Source organism: Gambusia affinis, linkage group LG07, assembly GCF_019740435.1.
Source record: "Gambusia affinis linkage group LG07, SWU_Gaff_1.0, whole genome shotgun sequence".
Classification (NCBI taxonomy): Eukaryota; Metazoa; Chordata; class Actinopteri; order Cyprinodontiformes; family Poeciliidae; genus Gambusia; species Gambusia affinis.
The window spans coordinates 20,392,018-20,418,096 of record NC_057874.1 but is presented as its reverse complement, the minus strand read 5'-3'; the positions used below and the strand labels follow the sequence as shown (position 1 = coordinate 20,418,096).

At 36.6% G+C, this 26,079-nt stretch overlaps 1 protein-coding gene across 15 annotated transcripts in view; it reads left to right on the top strand.

Annotated features, from left to right (window-relative positions):
- The window catches only part of atp2b2 (ATPase plasma membrane Ca2+ transporting 2), a 119,028-nt gene that overhangs the window by 50,117 nt on the left and 42,832 nt on the right, over nt 1-26,079 (top strand). For all 15 annotated transcript variants that reach the window (XR_006370985.1, XR_006370986.1, XM_044120904.1 and 12 more), the window contains 3 exons: nt 22,944-23,144; nt 24,995-25,252; nt 25,555-25,680. Coding sequence is in view for 13 of the 15 variants with exons in the window: in XM_044120904.1 (XP_043976839.1) it covers nt 22,944-23,144; nt 24,995-25,252; nt 25,555-25,680 (585 nt within the window). In the remaining 2 variants the exon portion in view is untranslated. The remainder of the gene's footprint in view (nt 1-22,943; nt 23,145-24,994; nt 25,253-25,554; nt 25,681-26,079) is intronic.

The following is a 26,079-nucleotide window of genomic DNA, read 5'->3' as shown; positions in this document are numbered from 1 at the left end:
TCATTATAATGCTTCGGATTTGTAGTTGACGCTATATAAAATGCCCTCACTGAGGTTAATTTATTATTCTATGAGGCATGAAGACATAAAGCATCTCAACTGACAAAAATGGTAAACTTACCATACCTTTGTCACAACAAGAGGTTAAATGTATCTCGAGCTGCTGAAGAGAAAATGTGGAATGGACAATGGTTTCTCTGGCTGTGATTCTTTGCTCTTCTTAGTATTCCCCTTCCTTGTACCATATACCTGCAGGCAGGATGTAGTTACGAATGTGTCACCTTGTAGGTAATGGTGAGATGATGCCTTGGCTTTGCTGTCAGACAGCCAACAGGCTAATGGCATGATTCTGTCTTAGGTTGGAAGCTAAGCTGTCGACCTAGATTTTAGTTTCCAAGAACGTGTTGTGAATGTGACCCGATTCTTTGATAAGAGTGAACTGCTTGGTCCCAACAGTACATCTATTTCATCAAGCGAATGTTTGACGCAGTAATACATTGGAAGGTTTCTTTGGGTAGGGCACCTTAAATTTATAATGGATATAAAAGCACTTCTATTTTTGCTGAACCAGGATGAAGAAGAAGCACTTAAGTCATCAATACTATTTGATGTTGTGGTAGAGACTAAGAACATTCTCATCAAGATCTTTGCCAAAAAGGAATAGAAGGAATATGTGTACATGCAAAAATCTTTTCTTGAAACGAGCAAAAAAAGAAAATCTGCATACAGGGCAAAAACACCTTTGTCACACAATTCACCACATAGTTTTACAAGTTTGTGCCAAATACTTTTATGTGTAGCTTTGTAATTTTGTAATATTTGTTCTGTTTGGGAACCCTACTGCATTTTGTGAACAGAATAAGGTTTGGATCAAACACTTCAAGATGTTTTTTTTTTTTTTTTTCCATCTGGAAAAAAAACAGTTTTATTCCAATCACAAGATATGCAACAAAATAGATCTGTACCCTAACCTATTATTTTTCAATATTTTACATAGCCCTTCTTACACTGCAAAAACACAAATATTTCTGGTTTACTTCCTAGTGGAGAAAAATAAAAGTTCTTGGCAGATTATTTCACTTATGACAAGACTTTCTAAGTGAAATAATCTTGCTTAAAGTCTTAAAACAGGTTCTAATTCAGAACACTGTGGTGGTTGAAATGTTTGGTTTGTGATTTACATCATTGCAATCAACAAATGCAGACATAACGCCTGTCAGAGAGCGACACAGCGTAGAGGAACGTAATTGTGAGTTTAATAATGAGCAGTACCAGGAACACATGCCGACTTTCGGAACGGAATGGCGGGGAATTTGCTGTATTGCAAGCAGCATAGTTCTCTGAAGAACAGCCACGCAGTTAAGAAATGAGAAACGGTGCAGCTCTGGACAACGTTCTGTTGGAACAATGGCTTTGTGCTGCCCGGCATAAAAATCTGTAACTACATATTAGTTTGACATGATGTGCTTTTTTTTTCTTTGTTTGAAATTTTCTTTGAAATAAAGTTAATGTATGGATATTGGTTTACAACATTTGACTGCATTACCTAAATTAAAAGGGTTTCAAGGCATAAAATTCTACAATATAATTATTTCTATAAATAGCAACGCAATCAGCTAATTTGAAGTGTTATGTTTGGGCCAGCAAAGGATTTACAGAAGACAAACGGAAATATTGAATCAATTAAAACCACAACCTAAAGGTTCTCTATTGCTGAGTGTCGCTGCTAACATCATTGGAGAGCAAACCACAACTCCTGCTCACGGCCCACCCACATTACCGCCCATATTCACGTCCGTGATAATGAGGAACAGGCCATAATGGAGATGCTGTAAACTGAGGTAGAACCGAACCAGACATTAACCAGTTAGTGTTTGGCAAAGATTATATGGGAGTTTTGTAGTTGTCAATTCCAATCCCTGGTTTGAAGAAATAAAACATACTGAAGTTTGTTGTTTTATTGTGATAAATTTCAAACAAGTTTAAGGGATGTGAATATTTTTGTACACTGCTCATCCATGTACACTGCTCATCCAAAGCAGAGATTAATATTTACATTTCTGTGCTTACATTAGATTAATGTAGATTTCGCCATATTTATCCGTTTCCTTTTCTTTGCTTCAGAAGGCTTGTCTTCCACTGTCCTTTTGCATCTGTCAGCCAGTCAGTCCCATAATAATGGCCGCCGATTTGGACACTGAGCTTCTGTGACATTTTGCTGTGGTTGAAATAGGTTCCTCCTCACAATGCAGTGACTACAGCAAAGTAGTTAGTGAAGTACTGAACAGGCATTTAAAGGCTTGTCTGAACAATAGCCGTTCTGATCACAAGGACTCCCTGCGTGGGTACTGACGGTGTTGTTTATTTCAATATGCTATTTTAACCTTTGTGACGTAATCTGTCAAAATGGCAAATTCTTTAACAAAATTTCTCACAACTCATTTATCTTAGGGACATACAAAGTTTTACTCTTTTGGGATTAGTTGCTTAGAAAGAACCTAGTAATTATTGGAATAGATAAATGATTTAGAGGACTGAAGATATGTGAAATATAATCTACCACTGTCCCCTGGTGGCAATATGTTTTGGTATCAGATTACGACCCAGATTTTCTTTTCTGGATCTGACAAATCTATTGTTTTCACTCCATATAGGAATTTATCAGTACCAACAGTCACAATTGATCATGTCAGATTTTAGACAGGTCAATCAGAACTGGCTTTTAGATTAATAAAAACCTGGTCCTTCAGAATATGTCACAGTATGTCTCGTTTAGAAAAGCAACACATTTTTCTCATTAGAATATTCTAGTATTCATATCTACTCACCTTTGTACTTCCCAACCTCTCCCTTTGGTTCCCCCAGGCCTTCTCCCCATCAACATTTAGACTTGCCCTTTATATGCTTCTACCTCCCATAACTCTAAACTTGCAACACCTTACGTTTCTTTCCTTTCCTTTTCTCCTTCGTTCCCATTTCTATTTCCGTGAGCTGGTCGGTCGCTGGTATCCCAATGGGCCAGTGTGCAGTGTAGCCTAAATAGACTTGCTCTACATCAATAACCTTCATCATATCTCCCTTCTACTCTCACATCTTTCACAGAGTTAGTTGCAATGTGAAGAAATGCTGGGAAAGTAGCACATGGAGCTGAAAAAGTAGCACATTGTTTTCATGTGACCTTGACTGTTGACTGATGTTAATTTGTGTTTAGTGAAATAAAGACTGCACCAAATTTAGATTGAATCTGAAGTATTCCTTTGTCATTTATCTAGCAAGTGACAAGAAGGGAATTGCTAATGCCCTGCATTTTGTATTAGTAATGACAGTAATCATTGATCCCTAGAACACTTGTTAGTTTATAAATCACTGAATGGCTTTGCACCAAAATACATTAAACCCCTGTTGTTGTTGTGTCTACCTTCCAAACCACTCTGGTCTTCTGTTTCTAGTCTGCTCTACATCCCTGGAGTCAGAACCAAACATAGAGAAACGGCATTCAGCTTTTATTCAACACAAATCTGCAACAAGCTTCTAGAAAACTGCAAAACAGCTGAAACACTGAGTTCCTTTAATAAATCGAGGCATTAGAATTACCTTTGATTAGTAGGAAGTTGAACATTTATCAACATATCAAAATGTGATGTTTTAATTATTTTACATGGTGACTATTTGATGTTTTATGATGTAAAGTACTTTGAATTGCCTTGCTGCTTAAATGTGCAACACAAATAAATGTGATGTGACTAGTATAATACTGAATACCTCTTTTTTAAAAAGAAAAAAAAACTAAAGATTTTTGATGATTCCTGCAATAATGCTTCAGAAATCTTGTTTGACAACACTTAATTTAACACACCAGAGATGCTTTTACCCAGGGTTTTTAGGTTCCATCTCCAGGCAGGACCTTATTAATATGTTTAAATCTAGAGCATTATTATATTTTCTGTTGATTTTTGCTATGATATTTTATAAGCTAATATGAATAAACCACTCTGACCAATTTTGTGCACACACCCTCAAATAAACCAGTTAAACGGTACACCTCAAATTGTTTGTCTTTTTTAGTATTATGTTATATAATTGTAAAATATGCATGCAGAGTGCTTAGATGATGTACTGTTGAGAGGTTCACAACAGACTTCAGAATGTAATGACATAATTTGCTACTGGGGGTATTTTGTGACACATGGGTGGCACAGGCCCCATTTACAGATGCTAGGATTCCCGGGCTACATTCAGCAGGAAAATACAATTCAAATAGTTTGCTTTTCGTCCATATCTGACCTATATCTGACTTTTTCATGGGAGTTTGAATGTCCCTATTCATTTTTTTTCCCCAACAAAAAACCCCAACAAATGCTGTTTGTGCCTACTCTATGTGTCCTGCTAATTTGTATACATATCCAAAAGTTTTCAAAGAGTCTACAAACTAAGTTGTTGCATTTTATCTGACTTTTATGTCATTGACGTGGAACATGAATTATGATTCTGCATAATTATTTTTGTAGACTTTTTTTTCTAACGCTTTGAGACATTGACATGGGTGAATAGGATTTTATCAGCAGACGTCAAAACTTGATTTCCAATTTAAAACAAGCATGAGGAACAATATTTAATGATTCCATCTGGAGGCCAAATTAAAATGGCTCATCTAAAGCACCACTGTAAACTGAGCACCATTGAGCTATCTATGGCAAAGGTTTCTATAACTCAGAGGGCAAAGCTAATTACAAAGTTCACAACCTAATTTTTTGCAAAGGATCAAGAGCCATTGGAAATTTGTGGCTAGATAGCTCTAACTTGTGATGCATGCCACAGAGTTCTTATGCCACCGTAACTAAGTTTTCTGATGCGTGCTAAACGAGGCCAGCGAAAGACAAACATTTAACCCTCTGATGTGAGTGACTGACTATACAGTCTTCCGTGAGTGGGTCTCTTTTGACCCAAGTTACAATCAATCTGTTTTTATGCTACTTTTGTCATTTTGATTCAAAATAATGTTTTGTATAATACTTTCTACTGTGATTTATTTTACCCAAGAATTATTTCATGTTTGTAGAACATTTTTAAAACAAAACGACAACAGCAATTTTACAACAGCAATGATGAAATGTCAATAATGGACAATGTCAACATCCATTATGTGTGTGTGTGTGTGGAGGTGTTTAGGGGGTTGCGAAAGAGCATGTTTCTTGAAACTAGCTAACCAAGCTAGTTAACATTACTGCCTGCATTCTATTATGTGTGCATTTATTTATCCATCCATCCATACATCTATCCATTCATCCATCTTCTTCCGTTTATCCGGGGTGAGGTCATGGGGGTAGCAGTCTAAGTAGGGAGGCCCACACTTCCCTCTTCCCAGCCACTTGTTCCAGCTCTTCCTTGGGAATTCCAAGGCATTCCCAGGCCAGCTGAGAAACACAGTCCCTCCAGTGTGTAATGGGTCTTCGCCAGGGCCTCCTCCTGGTGGGACGTGCCCGGAACACCTCACCAGAGAGGCGTCTAGGAGGCATCCTGACCAGATGCCCGAGCCACCTCAACTAGTTCCTCTCGACGGGAAGGAGCAGCGGCTCTAATCTGAGTCCCTTCTGGATGACTGAGCATCTCTCTGTAAGGGAGAGCCCAAACACCTTACGGGGAAAACAAATTTTGGCCTCTTGTATCCGTGACCTCCTTCTTTCGGACATGACCCTCATCTCTGGTCATTTTGGACATGACCAGAGATGAGGGTAGGAACTTTGATCAACTGGCAAATCAAGAGCTTTGCTTTTAACTTCACTCTCTCTTCACCACGACAGACCGGTACAGTGCCCGATATCAATAACATATTTTTTGAGGAATGCCTGGAGTATGAAGTGATGAAAACTTTTCATTACAAAGATATTGCAAAAAGATTACCTTACCGGGTCAAAAGGGACCCACTTACGCATCAGCGTTAAATGGGCTTTTTAAATGTACCAGAGAAATGGCTGATTGCTAAGTAAGATTTAGTTTCAGTTGCTGGTGAAGTGAGAGATCTTGGCCTCATCAACTTATTTTAACAGGGTCAGCTATGTGTTGGTTCAGAACGTATCAATCAATGTCTGATTTACAAATGCATCGTAGCTTTCTGTGTGACTGATTCCTACACCATGTGGTCGTGTTGTTTTTATCTTTATAAAACTTTATTTTCCCTGGCTTTATTTTTCCTGTGGGAATAAAATGTTGTATTATTTTGGTCATGTTCTCGATGAAGCTGCTGAGTCTGAAGTCTTGCACAAAAGATAGTGATTGGGGTTTTACACTTGTTTTCAATTGGTTGTATTTTTCCAACGTCAATCCCATAGACTGGAAGCATTTGCAGGTCAGTTTGAGCATTTACAAATAAATTGGATATCAAAGAATAAGAAAGGGTTTTCTTGCAGAGTTGGGAATAAAAGGATGTTTAATAATTCAGAAGATTGGACATGCATTCTGTTATTTCCTTTTGTATTATCGTGCTAGTGCTATGCTGCTGTGATGACACAGACTTCACTACACAGTGGTTAAATGGTGTTTTTATTTTTTATTTTTTCCCTTCATGTTTTGCATCTGAATTATGTACACAGCTCAGGAAACTATTTGTCCCTTTCCTTTGCCACCTTCTCTCCTTCCTTTTTATCGTCACACCCCTCCTTCCTGTCAATGTTTCACACACATTTAGTAAGTAAATAGCTATACTTCATTGTATTCTGTTTTTCCCTTGTCCATTCTTATCCATTTTTATCCCACTTTTCTGTCTTTGTCTCTTTTTATCCCCTCTCATCCATCCTCATCCGTCGTTCCCCAATAATCATACTAATCGCATCCTCCAGTTGTGGCACCTTACGCATGTTCCCTTCTGACGCAGTCTATTTAATCTCTGTCCCACAAGGGATCTCTCACATGGAACTGCAGTCTCCTTAATAAGGACAATTTCTCCCGCTCTTCAACTCCTCTGCTTCTCCTTTCCTTTCCTCTCCTCTCCTCTCTGGTGTCTGCCCTTCCTTTTGCTTCTTTCCCCTTGTGACTCTGTAAAGGGGCTGGAAGAAGTTAAAAAAAAAAAAACCCTGTAGAGTGAAATAGGATGCAGTGAGAAAAGGAGAAAGAAATGACTCTCAGAGGACAATTATAAATGATACACAGCCATTTTCCTCTGAGCCAAACCACTGTCGACACAGAGGGTGCGTACACACATAAATAAATCACACAGGTGATCTCTGCAGTGTAAAAGCAATGACCTTGAGGGAAACTTGCAGTATTTTGGCACAGCAGTTAACACTGCAATACAAAATGTATCACTGTAAGAAATGAGATGAGATGTCTTAAAGATCCTTTAAAATCGAACTGAATTTCAATGTCTTCCTATGCAACTATGAACAACCCCAAACATTAATCTCTGGCAATGTCATGATTTTCAGTTATCATTATATTCCTACATAAAATGTCAATTTTAAAGAACAAAGAACAATTCATGTTTCCAAATATTTCACAAGCACAGCAGACATTTTATAAATACACAGCAAAGAAATTAAATATATTTTGTCCCAGAGTGTTACTTCAGAAAAAAATTATAACAACTACTTTTAAAGTAATTTTTTATTCTGTTACATGTAATTTTGACATGATTACTATGTAAAATAGAGTCACAGTTAGGATATGTGAAATTTACTCGCAAAAGTAGTGTTCAACATACTGTTATTCCCATCATCCAGTATTTTTTGGTGGGAATTAAATTGCAATTCCCATCAGTGTGTAGGTGAGCACTACTCACTGTTAATTTTAGCTTTATTTCTGTAATTATAAAATTTAATGTATGAAAGCCCAAGCTCTAGCTTAAGTCAATAAAAATGAATATTTTGGTTTTCATGGTATTTTTAAAATTTTGTATTACATGGAACAAATAAGTCAAGGTTTTCTGAAATGTTTTATTTAATATGTTTTATCATATTAAACAATGCTCGTTGCAAATACGGATGAGCTTTAGAAATATTTGCTCAGTTAAGAAATTTATTACATACCAATAAAATAGCTTAATAGTTATTACACAATATTGTGTTGTCAGTTGGTTTAAAAAATCTTAAATCATTTTGATAAACACTTTGATGTGTAGAGCTTGTACTTGCGCAGCGTGAAGTTAAAATTCATGACACACCTGGCTGGGAGCTAGTTCTCAATAAATTAATAAACAAATACTTGTGTTTTTGACAGACTATATTTGTATGTTGATTATAAAGTCTGCAAGAAAATCTCAAATTGTATTTGGTGCTGGCTGAATGTAATATGGCCAGCTGGATTGGCCCTTTAGAGTTATTTCAAGTTCATTCTCTGTTAAAGATTGACATGAAACTTTTGCTCACCCCATCTTTCTTTCTATGAAGTCATCGGAGAAGTGATGATGTTACCATAATACGGACTTCACTGACTACTAGGAGCCCTTGAACTGTTTGTTTTGGTGCCACTTTAAAAAGACAGCCAGAAGACTGTCGGTTCTGCACTTTTTATATGCAACTTTCTGCACAAAGTTGGTTTCACTTCATGATAACTTTTGCATGTTTAAGAGTTTAGGTATGAATTCATACATAAACACTGAATTAAAATTAAGTATTTAAGACTTTCTTTTGTAAATACCCCTTTTGCTCATTTCCCAGATGTGACTAAATAAAACCTCTTATCCAGTTTGAGTATAATAACTAAATTTTTCAATGGTCTCATAATGGAAAAAGTTGAATCACTTGCAACTGCGTATCCGTCCTTATCTGTTAGGTAGGTCACACTTAGCCTACCGAAGATTGAATGGATTCAAATATGAATCACATTGCCTGCAGTTTATTTAATATTTATTTTGTGCATTCATTGTGACACATTTCAGTAAAATTTAAAACAGGATTCCAGCACGGTTTCACTTTAGGAAAAATAATCTCTTTAATAATGAATAAGTTACTTCATAGCTTATAGCAAATGGGAGAACTGTATTTGCCAATTACATTTGTTGTCTAAAGTCTAGTCATTGGAATCAGTGGGTGTTTCTAATTCACTAAGCAAAAATACTTTACTAAAGTTGTTGCTGACAGTTGACTATCATTGCCATGCCTTATTTAATAGTGGCAAATATTTTTTTCCCCAAATGCTGAATACACCCAGTTAAAAAGAAATAATGATTTTCAGAATGTTTCCTCTGAGAAGGGTTATGATGTGCAATAAATCTGGACTTCCATATAAGGGTTTGATGATGGTCTCTTGGGAACTACATTGGGGGCTAGTTTAGCTGACAGTGATTAAGCATAATGTTAGACAAAGACATTTATTACCCACAGATATGTACTAAGCATCATGTCTGGTTTAAATCAAGGCAGAATATGCAGACAAACATATTTTTAGAGACAGATGAGTATAAACAGTCACACTGAGATGTCAGCCATCAGTGAAGTCAGCCCCCCCATAGATCATTGACAGAGGTAAAGCCTAATTTCACTAGCCTGTACTTATAGTGCCTGGTCTCTGAATTACAACAATCTGATTGTATGGTCTTTGTGGCTGTAAAGTTTATTACTTAATTTATTAAATATAACAAAAATTTTTGAAATTACATGTTGCATAAATAGATTCCACTTTTTGCCATCCTCAATCTGATCTGCAACTGTGCAAAACAAAGGAGTTAGAAATTAGTAGCATTGCTCACGTTTCAGCTGGATCTGCAGATTTGAGAGTGAAGACTATATTTTGTTGTTTTCCCACTCCGTTTTTTTGAACAAAACATTTTTTTCCACTTGTGGTGCAGAACAACCAAGATACAATTTTATCCTAAACAAATGGTCACAATTTCTTAAACAGAAACAGTGTTACACCAGATGTGGTGCTCATTTGCTTAAGCATAGCAAATACTACTTTGAGTTTGTTGGGGAAAAAAAATCAGTCAAAATAGCAATCAAGTATGCTTTGTGTTGTGCCGTGACGAGTGGCATAATGCCATCTAAAAGAGTTACTTTTAGACTTTATAATAGTATACTTATATAATAATATTACTTTATAATAATTTTACCAGATCAGTTTATGAAAGAATAATTGTTTTGTTTGGTGTTAGTTAAAGCCCATTAGTCAAAAATATTTGGAAAGATAAACAATTAAAATTCTACTTAAAAATTTATTCTCACTGCGAAAGTCCCTTGGTCAAGTTTTTTTTTTTTTTTTTTTTTTTTTTTTTGTTGTTGTTAGTTGGTTCGAGTTGAGGCAAAGATTCCAGAACACAGACCTGAGCTTGTTTGAAAACCAACTGAGACAACCTCAATAAGTTGGTCTTGGTCAGTTGTTTGGTCCACACCACAGAGTGTATTCATACCTGCCCAACAGGTCTGTCTGAGGGGAACAAACTCTGATCTGTTTAAAGCAGACCAATGTGTCACTCATGAATACACCCTAAGTTTATTTTGTTTGTTTCTTTTATTTAATATCCAATATTCCCAACCAGTCTTAGAGAGTATGGGATCTGAATTGAGCTACTTCCAGGTCTGTCATCATGAAGCAGGTGCCAAATGATCAAATGGTTATTTAAGCTGAACTTTCATTGTGGAGACAGAGGAACCACCCAGAGGGTCAAACATTACTAGTGCGTTCAACCAATTTAGCACTTCATATGACTGGGCGATATGGCTTAAAAATAAAATCCCGAATTTTGATTTTAATCTTCTTCTCTCTCTCTTTCTAATTTTTTTTCCTAAATACAAATACAAAATGTTTTAAAAAATTAAAACCAATTATTATGTCAATTATCCCTTCTGAAAGTTGGCCTGAAGTCAAAGTCCAACTAAATACAAGCTATAAAACATGTTTTAAAAACAATGTGGTTGGCCGTGGGCAGGCTGACATCAGGTGAAAGAAAAGCAAGGTTTTCCAAAACTTAAATTTTTATATGCTATTGATTTATTGCCCAATCCTACTACCAGACGGACATGACAGTCAGCTTGAATTGAATCAAACTCTCCTTAGTGATTGTAAGATCAAGAGAACTCATATTCTCTGATCTGATGAAACCAAATGTAAATCTTTGGTTTAAAATCCAAGTGTCATGTCTAAAAAAAAAAGCATACTTTGCTAATCACCTGGCCAACACCATCCCTTCTCTCAAGCTTGGTGGTGGCAGCATCATGCTGTGGACATTTATATTTTGACAGAAAGTGGGATACTAGTCTTCATAAGAGGTAGGATGAAAGCAGCCAAACATGGAGAAAGTTTTGATTAATTCTTCCGTCAGAGTCCTCTAAACCTGAGACTATGTAAACAATGTATGCTTCAGCATGACAGTAACCAGAAATGTTTCAGGACAGTCTATGAAGGTCCCTGATTTTCCCAGCTAGAGTTCAGACTTCAATCCAATTGAACATTCCTGGAAAGACTTGAAAAGAATCTGTACCAATGTTGCCCAACCTGAGCTTAGAAGAGCTGCAGACAAAAGAAGTGAAAAAGGCAAAGGCAGAGGTGCCAAGCATGTAGAGATATAGCCAGGAAAACTTGAGACTGTCATTTCTACCAAAGGTCCTTGAACAATGTATTAGGTCATAGATGTGAAAACATATTGTCTTTTATTTTTAAAACATAAATTTTTTTGTAATGTATACAGTATATAATTTTGCATTTTGTCATTATTGGCTACTTTGTGCAAACCTTTTACAAAGCAAACAATGCTCAGTCCATCTTTAGAATTTTTCATAAGAAAATCTGAAAAAAATAAATAAAAAAATAAAAAAATCAAGCCATTTTAATTCCTTCCAGTGGCCTTGTTGAGGAATTAACTGTGATTTAGCTCATCTGAGTCTGGTGAAATTAGGATTTTTTTTTTTCTTTCTTGTATTTTGGTTTGGAAAATGTATTACCCTGAGAATGTAATATAGTTCTGAGCCAATAGCTGTGGGAATATTTTCAATTTTCAATTGTCTATTAATTATCAACCAAGGAGGTATTATTATTGTTGTCGTCCATTTTGGATGTTTTTTAAAAATTTTTAGATTTCCTTTTGTTTTCCTTGTTCTCAGGACAAACACAAACATTTTATTTTTACTACTTCTGCTACTCTACTGGCCACACATATAAGGTGTGCATCTCAGAGTGTGTTGATTTCCCTTACCTGTCATGACTATTTCATTACTCTCTCTGGTAGTTTGAATTTTAATAGCTGTCCCTATTGTGTTGTGCTTATCTGAGCCCCTGGGCGAAACCAGAGACTGACACCCAGATGGGAGACCGCAGATAGACCACTGCCACTCTCCCTTTCAGCCTTTTGGCCTCTGTTGCTCTCTCTTTTCACTCCCTGGGGGAAGGCTTGCTGATATGTGCCTGTGTTTGTATGAAATGTATTTGTGTGCAGACAGGGGCGCTGCCGGGAGTCCTGGCCTCCCCTGACAAAAAGTTAAATTGGGCCCCCCTGCGCAGCTGTTGTTACAATTTTTTTGAGTCTATTTGACCCATAAAAAGCATCACAATTTCAAAGTCTTGCAACTTGCTTTCTTTGGTTCAATACTGATACTAGCACAATATTTACTGCTCATGAATTTAACATCCAACAGGCCGCATACAGTATGCAAGTAGGTTGCTTAAATTTTTTCTATTAGTTTTAGCTTACTGAAATATTTCTCCCCACGAGTAACAGACAAAAACAATGTGCAAAATACACATATAGCAATGCAGACTTCTCAAAAAATGGTATGTAGTTGCAGTATATAACTTTGATAAAAAATATGTTTACTCCATATTTGTTAAAGCTGTCACCATGTCGTGACAGTTTATGAGACAGATAATCTGTGAAAAGATCAATCTCCTCCCCCTCCTCCCTGAGCTACTATTACTGGCTAAAGTAATGCACCATTCTGACCAAAAACAACCAATCAGAACCAGTAGGAGGGTCTTAGTGATGTCAATCAAGCTCATTCACTCACTACTAAATGTGCTAAAGCTAGAGAAACAACATATCACTATAGGAAACAGTTTATCTGCCATCATTGGTAGCTATGCTAACTAGACTAAGCACTCACAACAGGCTTATGCTAGCTGCAGCATAGGACAGAGCGAGGAGGAGGGAGGATGAGCAGCCACATGACGAGACTAAAACTCTCCTGCCACTGACTGGTTGTTTCTAGCACTGAGAGAAGGCAGAGGAAATTTATTTTTCACAGATTATCTCTTATGCCATACTGTCACAACATAATGACAGTTTTAACAAATATATGAAACAAAAAATTATATAGAAGTGACATACTGTAGCTTTAATTTCACTTAGGAGAGGGCAGGTCAGGAGGAACGTGGGCTAGATCTGCTGCTGACTAACTCATCTGTTAAGTGGTAAAAGCTGCTACAAGGGACAAGTGAAATATATCAATATGTTGGTAATTATTTTTTCCTTAATTCATTAAATGCTAGTGAAAAGGAGGCAAACAGTTTTCTGTAACTAAGCTAACTATTCTAAATGGTTGATAATCTCACACAGTCTGCCCACCTCTCACAGAAAAACTGGGTTACAAATTGACACTCTTACCATTTTCTCTCTCTCCCTCTCTCCATTTTTTTATTTTTTATTTTTTGCAAACCTGATTTTATAATTTTTCTTAGCAGCATAGTAACTACCACAGTTGGTCTTGTCTTCCACTGACTGATCCTGCAGAATACCGTCGCCATCGAGCAGGAACAAACCATTTCATGCAGATCCAGGGGGGGTTCAGTGAAAATATGGATGTGTTTTTTGGTCTAACATAAATTTTTTACTGCTGAAAACAATCTTTAAAAACACAATATAATTAATTTTGTAATTGACAGAGCCCCAATTTTTTATTTTTTTTTTATTTCCATGAACAAAAAATAAATAAATTGTGGAGGGCCCCCTGGCATCCTTAAATTGTCATAACTTTCGCCCCTACACAGCGGCCCTGTGTGCAGACGAAACATTTGGTTTGTGCTTTCTATGAAATGGCTGAAGCCATGGAGCCAAAATTAGTTGGTGTTTGATCACTTTTCAGCACAGTTGTTTATTTTTTATTTAGATATTATTTACAAAAGAAAATAAGCCATTAAAGTCTTTGTAGTTTGCTAAAAGAAATTATTTAAAATTACAATGACTCTTGCAGCTTTATGCTTGATAAATACTGATGTACTCAGTAATACAGAGCTGTGCAATGCCTGAGGACTTTTTCTACTCAGATTGAGAATTTAGCTGAATAACATGGACGAATAAATGAATGAAAGAGTGATAATGGATGGATGAAAACTAAGGAGTGATCCTTGGATAGCCTATGCTGACTACATGGTTGACCAGTCTGGAATTACAGGATGATTACACTTTATCCCATTACACTTTGTCTTTATCACCAAGCAGTCGTGTCCAAACAAACCCTGACTATCTCTTTTCTTTTCTTTACCACGCACAAACACACCTCTGGTGCCCTCAGACTGGCAGTAAACAGATGTCTCATTAAAGTTTTGTCCACATGTAAGGCAGTCAGTCTGGTTAGAGTAACAGTGTTTGAAGCTCAGATGGGGGAAAAAAAAGAAACAAATGACTAATAAAGTCAATAAGCAGGCAGTAAGAAGAATTTTATTACTCTTTGTATTTTGATCACAGAGGCTTGAATAAAAACATTTACAGTTGATACTTGCAAATAAATACAAACTGCAAAAAAATGCATTACCTTTTTTGTGTGATGGACATGAAATCAGGCTAAACTGAACTTCTTTTTGGTCGGTAAAGGCAACCAAAATTATTTTTGCTAAATACCAGAACAATTAAGACTTTTTTTTTTCCCAAAGATTTTCTTTTTTTTTTAACTTCCTTTAAACTATCAGGGGGAGCTGCAATGATGTTGTCATGCCCTTACATGATTGTCATTGGTTACAATATCTTCACAATATCTGGGATATTTGGAAGCAACATTTCTCAAACTGCTTCCTTTACCATATAATGGAAAATTTAAAAGAAATTACGCAAGGTATCAGGACCTTCATAAATATTGGTATTTTGGTTCAAAACAGAATGTGATAAGGACACTGGTGTCTTTCTTGTATCCATTTTGGTGGTGACAAGTAAGGGTCAACATGGTAATAGATGAATAAAGGAAAAAGGGGGGACCTGCAAGCCTGATAATACCATAATGCACAATATAGATACCATGATAAAGAAAGAACATTTTGGAAATATTAAAGTTACATCTTAAGACATCAGCCATAAAGTTTAATCCTTGGCACAGATGGGTCTTTCTAATGGACGGTGACCCTAAGCATAACACAAAATTACTTACAAAGTGGCTTAAAGACAACAAGTTCAATGTTTTTAAATGGCCTTCAGAAGCCCTGATTTCAGTCCTATAATTTTTGCAGGCAGAGATGAAAATGTGTGTGTGAGCAAGGAGGCCTGCTAACCTGAATTAGTCGCACCTGTTCTGTCCAGAGAAATGGGCCAAAATTGTAACAAACTGAGAAGCCTGTGGAAGTACGCCCATTATTGTGATTGTTTAAATAACGATGTGTGATGTGATGGGAAGCATCTGACTAATTGTAAATTAAATTTTAATTTTCATTGACAAAATTTATTCTTATTAAAAAAATTTTTCCTGAGTCATACAGTTTAAGGGCAATTCTATTAAATACTAAAAAATGTATGTAAACTTTGGATTTGAAGTAAGCATATTGATTTTCCCCAGTAAAGATGTATAATAATTTTCAAAAAAGAGCATATGCACTGACATCTTCATGCTGTCTGAGCGATACTCAGTTTCAGTTTTTTCTTTCTCTGTTGCTCTTGAGATTTAATTGAAAGGGTTTCCCAAGAAGTGCAAATGACTTCTTTCAGCAATCAAATTCCCAGACTTACACAGTGAATTAATTACACATGTTGCTGTCCTACAAATAATTAGTTGAACTATGTAGTTCAGTTAATAACTTTAAAATGAATATGGAGTGAAATATTAATCTTCAGTTACTTACCTATAGGTTTCCCCCAATAATAATGCTCATATACCTGTTAATAAGTATATCTTGTTGAAATACCTGTGGGCGTGTGTGTGTGTGCGTGTGTGTGTGTGAGAGAGAGAGAGAGAGAGATGGCCATATATTTGGTCTTTTCAGTCTACTCTACCATTTCTCACATGAGTCAGGCTCTTGGACCACAGTACCTGACAGCAAAACTCACCCACTTGTGCAGCTGCCCCCACAGGCTCAAATACACACGCACAGGCTCACTTTATTTTCTGGATTGCAACGTACATTTTATTTGGTTTTTGGAAGACAGATGAAGACTGTCCTTATTTGTGTTCTCTTGCAGAAAAAGCAAAGAAGGAAAGTTTTATTTAGTTGGTTCAGTATTTGGTTCAAATGTTCAAATGCAGCTGTTAATTGGTCTATTATTCCAAAGTCTTATAGGTCAGTTGATGGTTGTCAGAATATGTGATTTCAGTTTTTGAGGTTCAGATCAGTGCACATTTATAGTGAAATTAACCCCGAAATCAACATTGTCTAAGGAAGTTATTTAGGGTTCTATTTTTATGTTCTGTGCAAATCTTGATATTTTCTGACTATTGGTGAAGGTATGGTATTGAACGGATGACTGTGTCAGACTTCCTGCAGTACAGAGGAAGCAGGAGAGGCTAAAGGCAACTCTTGGAGCTGAACTGAAGAGCATTGTTGCCATAAAAGTTTCCAACAACACAGAAAAAGAGTCGGTAGATATATCAATATTTGTTGTTTTGAAAACAAGTCACTAGAGGAATCTGGAAAAATCAATAAATATAGCGAAAAAGTAGATAAGTTGACAAAAGTACTTCTTTTGTCCTGATTATACCGCCACTCATCTCATCCACTTATCCCCACTCTCATTTATGTCTCTTGGCTAAGTTTAGATTCGGAAATTCTCTTCCGAATTTTTTTTCTTAATTTGCCGGGGTCTGGGTTTAGTTTCCCACTTTCACATTTGTTTGTCCTCTATTTAAAAAAGAAATACTATAGCAAAGCCTAAGTGTTACCACCCAGAGTACATTTATAATGTGACTTTGTGTCACAAACCACAATGTCACTATGCTCTCCATTAACGTTCAAAAAGTGCTGTCCTCTGGCAGAGAAATGATTTATTCACGTATGTTGTGTTCATCTGAGTTCATGTATTCAAGTGACCCAGTGACTCATCATGACATTACTTGTTTGTTTTCATACAATACAGTATATTTGCTTGAATCTTTGGCCTTTGTGACTGTGACTGTTCAATGCCCAGCGGCCAAATACCGCATGAGTTAGTGTGGTGACAACAACTGACATCAACTCCTCCCAAAGAGAAATGGTCTTATACCGGAGTGGAGGATTGTCCTGAAGTTTATTCTTAATCATTAAAACAAAGCAAAAATTGGCAAGAAAATTCTTTACATAAATGCCTATGCATAGTCCTCAAAAACAGAGAAATTAGTTATCTTTCTTATACGTTGCCAGAACTTAAGGTTGTCATTTTACTAGGATTCCTTGTTTGGGGGTTCTTGCAGGTTCTTCTTGACACACATTCTATATAGAAGTTTTTCCTGTGTGGTCCCAACTACAGATTTTATTGTGGGAGGGCTTTCTGAAAGTTCTGCACTGGAGTTCTTGAGAACTGTGAACTTATATGGCAAAACACAAAACCTTTGTCTTGTTCTTTCCACCCTGAGTACAGGAACTATTGACTCTTTTCTTGTGAAGTATGTAGTGGTGGGCATTTATTATCATGACAAGACTTTTCATTGTCACAGTAAATAGTTTGACTATTTTCCTCCACTGTTTGTTCAATTAAACCATCAGTATTCATCTGAAAACACAGTTAAATTGTGCACCTTAGTGGTCACATATTCAGACAACCACCAACTGCAACACCACACATTGATGTGTAGGACCTTGCAGGCATGGTGGAGCACCATGCAGGTACCCTTCATGATCTGGTCATTTGGGGTCCTGCTGCTGTTGTGGGCTGGTACCTGACCAATGTGCTGGGGGCTTTTTTGTGGGGTTTTTTCCCTGCTTTGTGTTCTGCTGCCTTGTTGCCAGAGGTCCTGGGCCCCTGGAGGGACTGGGTCCAAAGTTTGACCTGCACAGTGGGAGATAGTGGTGTGGCTGCTCTTGGGTTGATACCTTGTCTGTCTGCCTGAGGCTGCTGTTACCTTTAGAGCCAGATTTATCTGTCCTTTATGCCTTGTGGGTGCTGAGTCTTGTAGGCCTTCCACCATTCTCACTATTGTGCACCTCCAGGTGACAAACTGGCTCACATACACCCACACAACACAAACACTTATTTTTACACATGCACTCATTCACCCACGCCTACACACCCATGCACTGTCTCACAAATAGTCCAAGTGGTCGAAGGTCATACAAGCACATGTTTCTATTACATCAGTCTGGCCTGCTGGAGCCATACTTGATATAATAGTCAATCATGCAATTTGAATTATGTCTTGAAATATCCTGGCACATCTAAACTAGCTTTTTAAAATGGGATGCCTGAAATTCAAAATACAGGAAATGCAAAAACTTAATTTAAAAATGCTAGACAGACGAGGTAAGAGAAGATATAAACCTTAATCAAATTTAAATGAAAATTTTTTAACAAATATTCATGAAGTAATCAAATCAGAAATAAAATTTTAATCAAGAGAATCAAACATACACTAAACTTGGCCTGAAAAATAACAATACAAAAACAAACACCATTCCCAAATCTGAAAAATTTGGGGAGTGAGAATTTGTTGATGTATTTTGGAGTTAACAAGACATTAAAGAAATATTTATGAGCAGTTTCTAATTTGTATTTTTTTTTTAGCAAAATTAAATATTTTGTATATTTTTACTGTTGATGGATATTGAAATATCACCACATCACTTTAGTCTTTTCTGTGTTTTTCTGCATGTGCACATGTGCCCACACATTCCCTTTCACCAAAAATGGACACACAAAACCAGCACTTACTTACATATTCACACATTCTCCAAGGTTCAGAGTCGTGGGTATTTCTGTTCTCTGAGTGGGATGCATAGTGTTTCCATGGAGATCTATTTTTAGCCCCTGACAAAAAAAGGGCAACTGTTAAAATATGCCATCATATTCCCTCTGAATTAAAAAGATCCCATTTTGCCTCATGCAAGCATGAAGGCATAAAGTTTTGTCTGAAAATGGGACACTAGCGAGGCTGCTTTTGTCAAAGCAGATATAGATAATACTCTGCTGGGCTCCCAAGAACAGTTTTGTAGCTAATCAGAAATCTTACAAAAATGGAGGGGAATAAAGACCAATAAGTGTTTTGTGAGAACATTTTTTTAAAGGTTTTAAGTGTACTCTTCTCCGTTACATGATGTTAGGCCATATTTTATACAACACTGGAACAAAAAGTCAATACTGATCAAAAATAATTATTGAAAAAAATAATAATAATAAAAAGTATTTTAGAAATGCAATATTTGTGATGAAAACCTTGGAGGCATGTTTCAGGCATCTTGTTGAAAATCTATACAGAATGAAGGCAGTTCTAAAAGTAACAGGGTACTACGTCCTACAATATGTTACATATTAGTTAGCATCATATGTATTTTGGAGTTACTGTTTGCAGCTTTTATGCATCTGAATTATAGTTGTATTTTCTTTCTTCTACCAGTTTTAGGGTACATCAGTAAAACATCATGTTTTAAACTAAGCATTACTGAGCAATATTTCAGAGTCAAACATCACACAGTAGTAATTACAGGAAAAGTAGAAAACTGAATTAAAAATCAATTGCTTGTGGAATTAGATTTTCTTAAAATATGCTTAAATCCAAGCCTACAAGTGTACTCAAATATGGAGAAATGCATTGCTGATTGAAGAAAGTTAGACAAGCACAGCACTTGTATTTTATTATTCATTGCTATTGTTTTACAGCATTTTTTTTTCTTTGTTCTCCTGTATATGGTTTGAATATAGGTAAGAAACTCCAAACTGCAACACAGTGAAGCATAATATATGATGAGTATTAATTACAATATAGAATGCCTTAGTAAGAGAATCAACTATGTAGTTCAGGATATATGTATTTTAATTGAAAGTTACCCTTCAATTGATACTGTTCTTGATTACTAAAGGTTTAGTTAAATACTGATATTTCTATCGGTTGTTTTTACCACTACAGAGTGAATGTTTGTGAATGTGGCAGAAAAGGAAAGAAATCTAACTAGAAGTTGTATTTGATGTCTTCTAGACAGAACTAAATAAATGGCAGGGACTTTGAAAAAATTGCACCTTAATATATGTAATCATTATATGTGCCTGCGCACAGATATTCACAAACATTACTTGTCTGTCATCTATGCGTTTCTGTGCATGCACTGTGAATGCACGCACTATGTGTGTGTATCTGACCAATGGTAATTGGCAAATATAAGAGCTCAGATGTTATCATGTGATGGTGTAAGCAACCACAGGCATGCTGGCGCAGCTCTCTTACACACAAAACAGCTCAAGTAGCTAGTCACGACTCAGACCCGGCCATACACGCACATGCTTTCACACATGGATGTTTACATGTTATGTAAAGGAGGCTTCTGTGGAGATCAATGGAAGAGCATGCCAGGCCATCTCATAGAAATAATTAAAAGTGAATAGCTAATGATCCTATTTATAGACTAATCTATTTGTAACCAGCACAACATAGGAGGAAATATCCTTCCTACTGTCTACTTTGAGCCATGTTAACATTTCTTTCTTTAATGTTCCTGTTCTTTTTCAACATCCTTTTTCACGTTTGATTTGCTGAAGCACCGGTTATTTTCTGCACCGGTTATTTTCTCACCTGTCGTATGCATTTAGATGTGAGCGTTGTCAAGCAGCAGCGATGTTATCAGGTGCAATCCCGGGCCAATCCTGGGAGACCCTGTGACGCACTATGCATGACATAAGGCAGCCGTAACATGCATTGTTGTGTGGGAGAAAGAGAGAGAGAACTCCCGTGAATACTTGCCATGCTTTTGTGTGCAGTCAGCAGCAAGACAATGATTTAGCACTGAAAAGCACATTAGTTATGTTAGCTGCAATACAACTTGGTATTGTAACTTAATATAATTAAGATTTCTTAAAATGTGATGTAAATATAGTTTGCAGTGATGCACTGTACAATATGTACAATATTTTTACTTGTACTCTGTAAGGGCAGAATGTCCAATTGTAAAATAAAATAGCTCTCATATCTGATTATTTATTATGTGTTTTAATAACTAACTGAACAAAGTCGTGGGCGTTTCTGTCATCATTTGATCATTTTGTATCAACCAATATATCCTTTATGTTATCTTGTTAATGTTAGCATAGCACTGCTCAGTCATCTGCTCAAACCCCATCTGTCTTATTTGCTTACTGAACAATTTGAACTCTTCAGTGTTTGTAGGAGCTGACAGATGTAGTCATCTGCCCAAATATGAGTGAGACAATGTACACCGTGTAACGATTGCATTTGCTTTAGAGTTTTAGAACCAAAGCAATTGTTCTAGTGCAATTATTGTGTTCACACACAGAAATGGACCACACCAAGTGGGACAATGGGCCAGAATTTATTTTAAACAGACTAAACAACCCAAGTTCGAAAACCATTTTCTAACTATAAAGCCATCAAACTAAAGGCATGGTGTGCTGTGAATTGTTTTTTACAACTGACATATATTCAAGAAATCATTTGAATAGAAAGAATTCAAAAGCAATATGCTATACCCTTATCTAAAGGACTCTAGGGTATCATCAATTAGAGCCTTTATCCATAAATGGAGAAAATGTTCCACATTTCTCCATTTGTTCCATATTTCCTCCATTTGGAGTGTGAGTTCTACACTCCATTTCAGGAGTGTAGAACTCATTTGCCTCAGTTAAGGCCAGAGTTCATTATTCAGCAATATGAAAGATTATATCTTTAGAAAAGTTCCCAGGCAAAAACTAATGATCAAACAGGACACAGCAGTCAGTCTTGTATTTGCCTAAAACCAGCTTTATTTTCTCAGATTACTGTTGGGTTCCTTCTTGAATGCTGTTGCAGTGGACATTCGTAAGTCTGTTATTACTGGTTAAAGTTTGTTGGTAAAGGTGTGCACCCTCTGGATTATTTTTCCAGTGTTAAATTTGCATCACAAATCTACTCCTTTACAGGTTAAAGAAATGAATAACATTTCTTTAATGTTATCCACTAACATTAAAGAAAGACTGCACTTCAAGATTAATGGCAACTAATTAAAGACATGCTCAACTAGGATATTCAGAAGGAGAATGTCAATTATGTCTACCAGTAGATCACTATTATAAAATTACTCCAAATAACTGGTAACTGTCCAGATTATATTAAAGGCAGATATAATTTCTTATTAAAACAGTGTTTGATTATATTAACTCGTCCATGAATTCTCAACTGTAAAAACTAGTTACTGGTCCTGCCAAACTATTCTTTTAATTCAATGCTGAGTTCATATGAAAAGAAAATCCCTGAACTGCTTTCTAAAAGTAAATTGTGCCTTAAGCCAGCATGAAGCGCTTCACATTAATGTACTAAAGATATTTATGCACAATAGATCACAGTGTATGAGGAGGTGGATAAGGTCAAAGCATAAAGGCCCTTATCGCTTGAGCTGAATTATATAAGGAATGCAGAAATCCGTGGCCCACCATGACTCAATCTGGTAATTAGAGTTGGTGTGTTTGTGGTAGGGGAGAGGTTGGAAAGGGGTAAAAGTGTGCAAAAAAATAATGCCTGCAAATTAAAATCAAGAGAAATGATTGAGAGTACATTTGTCTGGGATCAACATGTTTACCAGTGACAGTATCAGGAAATTCATTTATAGCTAAGCACTTAAATATTTCTTATGGTTTTTTTTGTTTGTTTGTTTGTTTTTTTTTTATGAAATGAATGTCCCCACCTATGCTCACAGCCACTGTGTTCCCTTTTCAGGTCTTGCAGGTGTTCAAACGGACCTGGACAAAAGAAGAGAACTATTTGGTAAAAACCTGATACCTCCAAAAAAGCCAAAAACATTTCTACAGCTGGTATGGGAAGCGCTGCAGGATGTCACCCTCATCATCCTGGAGATCGCTGCTCTAATATCCCTGGGCCTCTCCTTCTACCACCCTCCCGGGCAGACCAATGGGGATGGTGAGTTACCCAGCTGCTGTGGCATCTCCTCCTGTGAGGCTTGCTCCCAGTTGGTTTAAAATTAGAGAAACACACCTCATTAGTTCCGATGCTCTCAGTGTTGCAGGGAATTTAACCGATGACTCACTACCAGTAATCATGACTGATACACTCTCAACCACATTTGTGTAAACCCTCTTTTTAACAGGCAAGGCAGGTCCTAGTTTGTTTGTCACCTGTCTTTAGAGGTCAAGTGACTCATCAAGCACATATCTAATTTTTCTGCCCACAAGTGTGAGCATTTGTGCACATTGTGACTGTATTAAATGCATGTTAGAAAGGTACTGGAAAGGTTAATGAAGTTTTGAGTGGAGAAATAACCTTGAGCTCCCAGGACCCATACATCAGCTCTGTGAGCCATGAAACAGGAAATGAAGACAGAGACAGTAAAGAGTTGCTGAGTCAGCTGCATCAGTCATCACCTCTTTCGTTATCACAGTAATGGACTTCATTTCCCTGCCCAGGGGTTCTGTCATCATTTTAAGGGATTTACAAGCTTAGATGAAGCTGAAAATGCTAAAGAGAAGATATGTTATTACCTCAGCCTTTGTGGTAGGTCTTAAGTTCATGACAAATATTTCTGTTTATTGAATCACTAGTTTGATTAAGAACTTGTATGAAGACAGGACTGCATAAGCCATTTCTTTTTCCTGCTCCCTTTGGAAACACCTCGATTTGCAGAATATTTTGCTCTGTTGTTGCAGATGTTTTTCCATCTGTATTGGTTTTGTACAAATTTTTTCAAATTATCTGAAGTAATTTGAATAATTTATGGGAGGGTGCTGTTTAGTTTCTTTGTAATTGTGCGTATCAAGTAAAAGATGGCAAAATAGCACTTTTAAATCCCATTAAATACCTAAAAAAGAAAACTGAAGAAAATATCTTGGTTTAGTACATTGAACTGTGTATTGCTTCACTGCTCCACAGAGAACTGCTGCAGACGTCACCTTTCTAATATTTCTACCTTTCTAGGTATTACGTATAGTTATAATAGTAGAACAGAAACGTTGTGAAGGATGCTGAACAAACTAATTAAAAACATCACAATAAACCGGCAAACCATCAACAAATTACATAAGTTGGGCTGATCATATCCTTAGTCTCCATCTAAATGGTTTCTTGCTTATTTGTGTTTCTGTTGACCTTTTTTTAAAAAAACAAAACAAAAAAAACTGTTCAAAATATTTTAAAAAGCTAGTGTTGAGTGTTTAATTTTATTTGAAGGCATATAGAGCAGCATTAACCAGAAATGGTAATGTCCATAATGATCTTCAGTATGCTAACTTTTGATTTCTATATTCAGGACTGTTCTGCTGACTGTAGTGCAATGATCAAGCAAGACAGAATTCACTCATCTAGTTTGAAGAAAGGCAAAAGAAATAATTCTAGCAGAGTCTTAAGGGATTTATTTGGGGTTTTTTTTTGTTTCTTTTGGTCCAGAGTACAATGGCTCCAGGAGTATTACATGAACAAGCACAAAGAGTACTGGGAATAGGCCTTTTTTCATTCCCCTCGTCTACCAGTGTGCAGCCAGCAGAATGCCGAGCCTCATTTGAAGTAGGGCATATGAGTCAATGAGATGATGATTCTCATGGGGCTATTTAAGCCAGAGTTTGTTTTAATTTTATACTTGCCTATTGTGTAGCACAATTTGTAAATGTAGTATTTGCACACATAGATAGGTAACAGAAATAATCAATATCAACCCTTTCAGCTATAGTAACAATCTGAACAAAAGGGTCAAATCTGATTGTTAATGAGTGCCCAAGATGAATATGTTATTTATGTCATGCTTCTTTTTTGTTTTTCAGCATGCGGTGCAGCAGCCGGTGGAGTGGAGGATGAGGGTGAGGCAGATGCAGGCTGGATCGAGGGTGCTGCCATCCTCTTGTCCGTAGTGTGTGTAGTTCTGGTGACAGCCTTCAACGACTGGTCGAAGGAGAAGCAGTTCCGTGGACTGCAGAGCCGCATCGAGCAGGAGCAGAAGTTTCAGGTGGTCCGTGGAAGCCAGGTCATACAGCTCCCTGTTTCCGACATTGTAGTTGGGGACATTGCACAGATTAAATATGGTAAGTGTGAGATGGTCCTCAGCTTTAGCCATTTAACACCTTAAATATGTTTAAAAATTATCTAATTTTTCTACCAGCTGCCTCTTGTTTTAAAAGCTAAGATAGAGTTTATCTCATTTCTAGAACAAGATTAAAGCCATAAAGTGCTTTTGACACTGATACATTTACAGATTTAGGCTTGAATTGAATGATGACTTAATAGCAGATAGATTTATAGAAAAAGCAAAAATAATATTTCTTCATCTCTAGTTCTATTGTATACAAACTATATTTAATACTTTAAAATTTGTTTTGCTTTGCAGGTGATCTGCTTCCTGCTGATGGAGTGTTGATCCAGGGCAATGACTTAAAAATTGATGAGTCATCGCTGACTGGAGAGTCCGATCACGTCAAGAAGTCCGCAGACAAGGACCCCATGTTGTTATCTGGTATGTTAGTAACTTACACTAGATAGTATCAGGCAGAACATACACTACACTTGACAAATATTTATTCTGAAACATGTACAATGGTTTTGTAATTTTCAGTCAGTAGGCCTGTGTAAATTTGCCACTCATCACAGGAGCCAATCATGTACAAAAAATAGATTGGATTACAGACTAATCTCACAACACTGAGAAATTACGCTCTAAAAAAATGAGACACATCTTGATCCTTTGAAAAGTGTCTTTTCAAAGGATCTTTGTTGGAGGGTTTTTTTAGTACCTCCATGTTTCCAGCTGTCAAAAAGAGTTTATTTAAGGGGAATTGATCTACAATGTGATGTCATATGAAGTCAGTTACTTCAGTAAATCTAAGAGACTGATCAAGAAACCTAATGCTGTGAG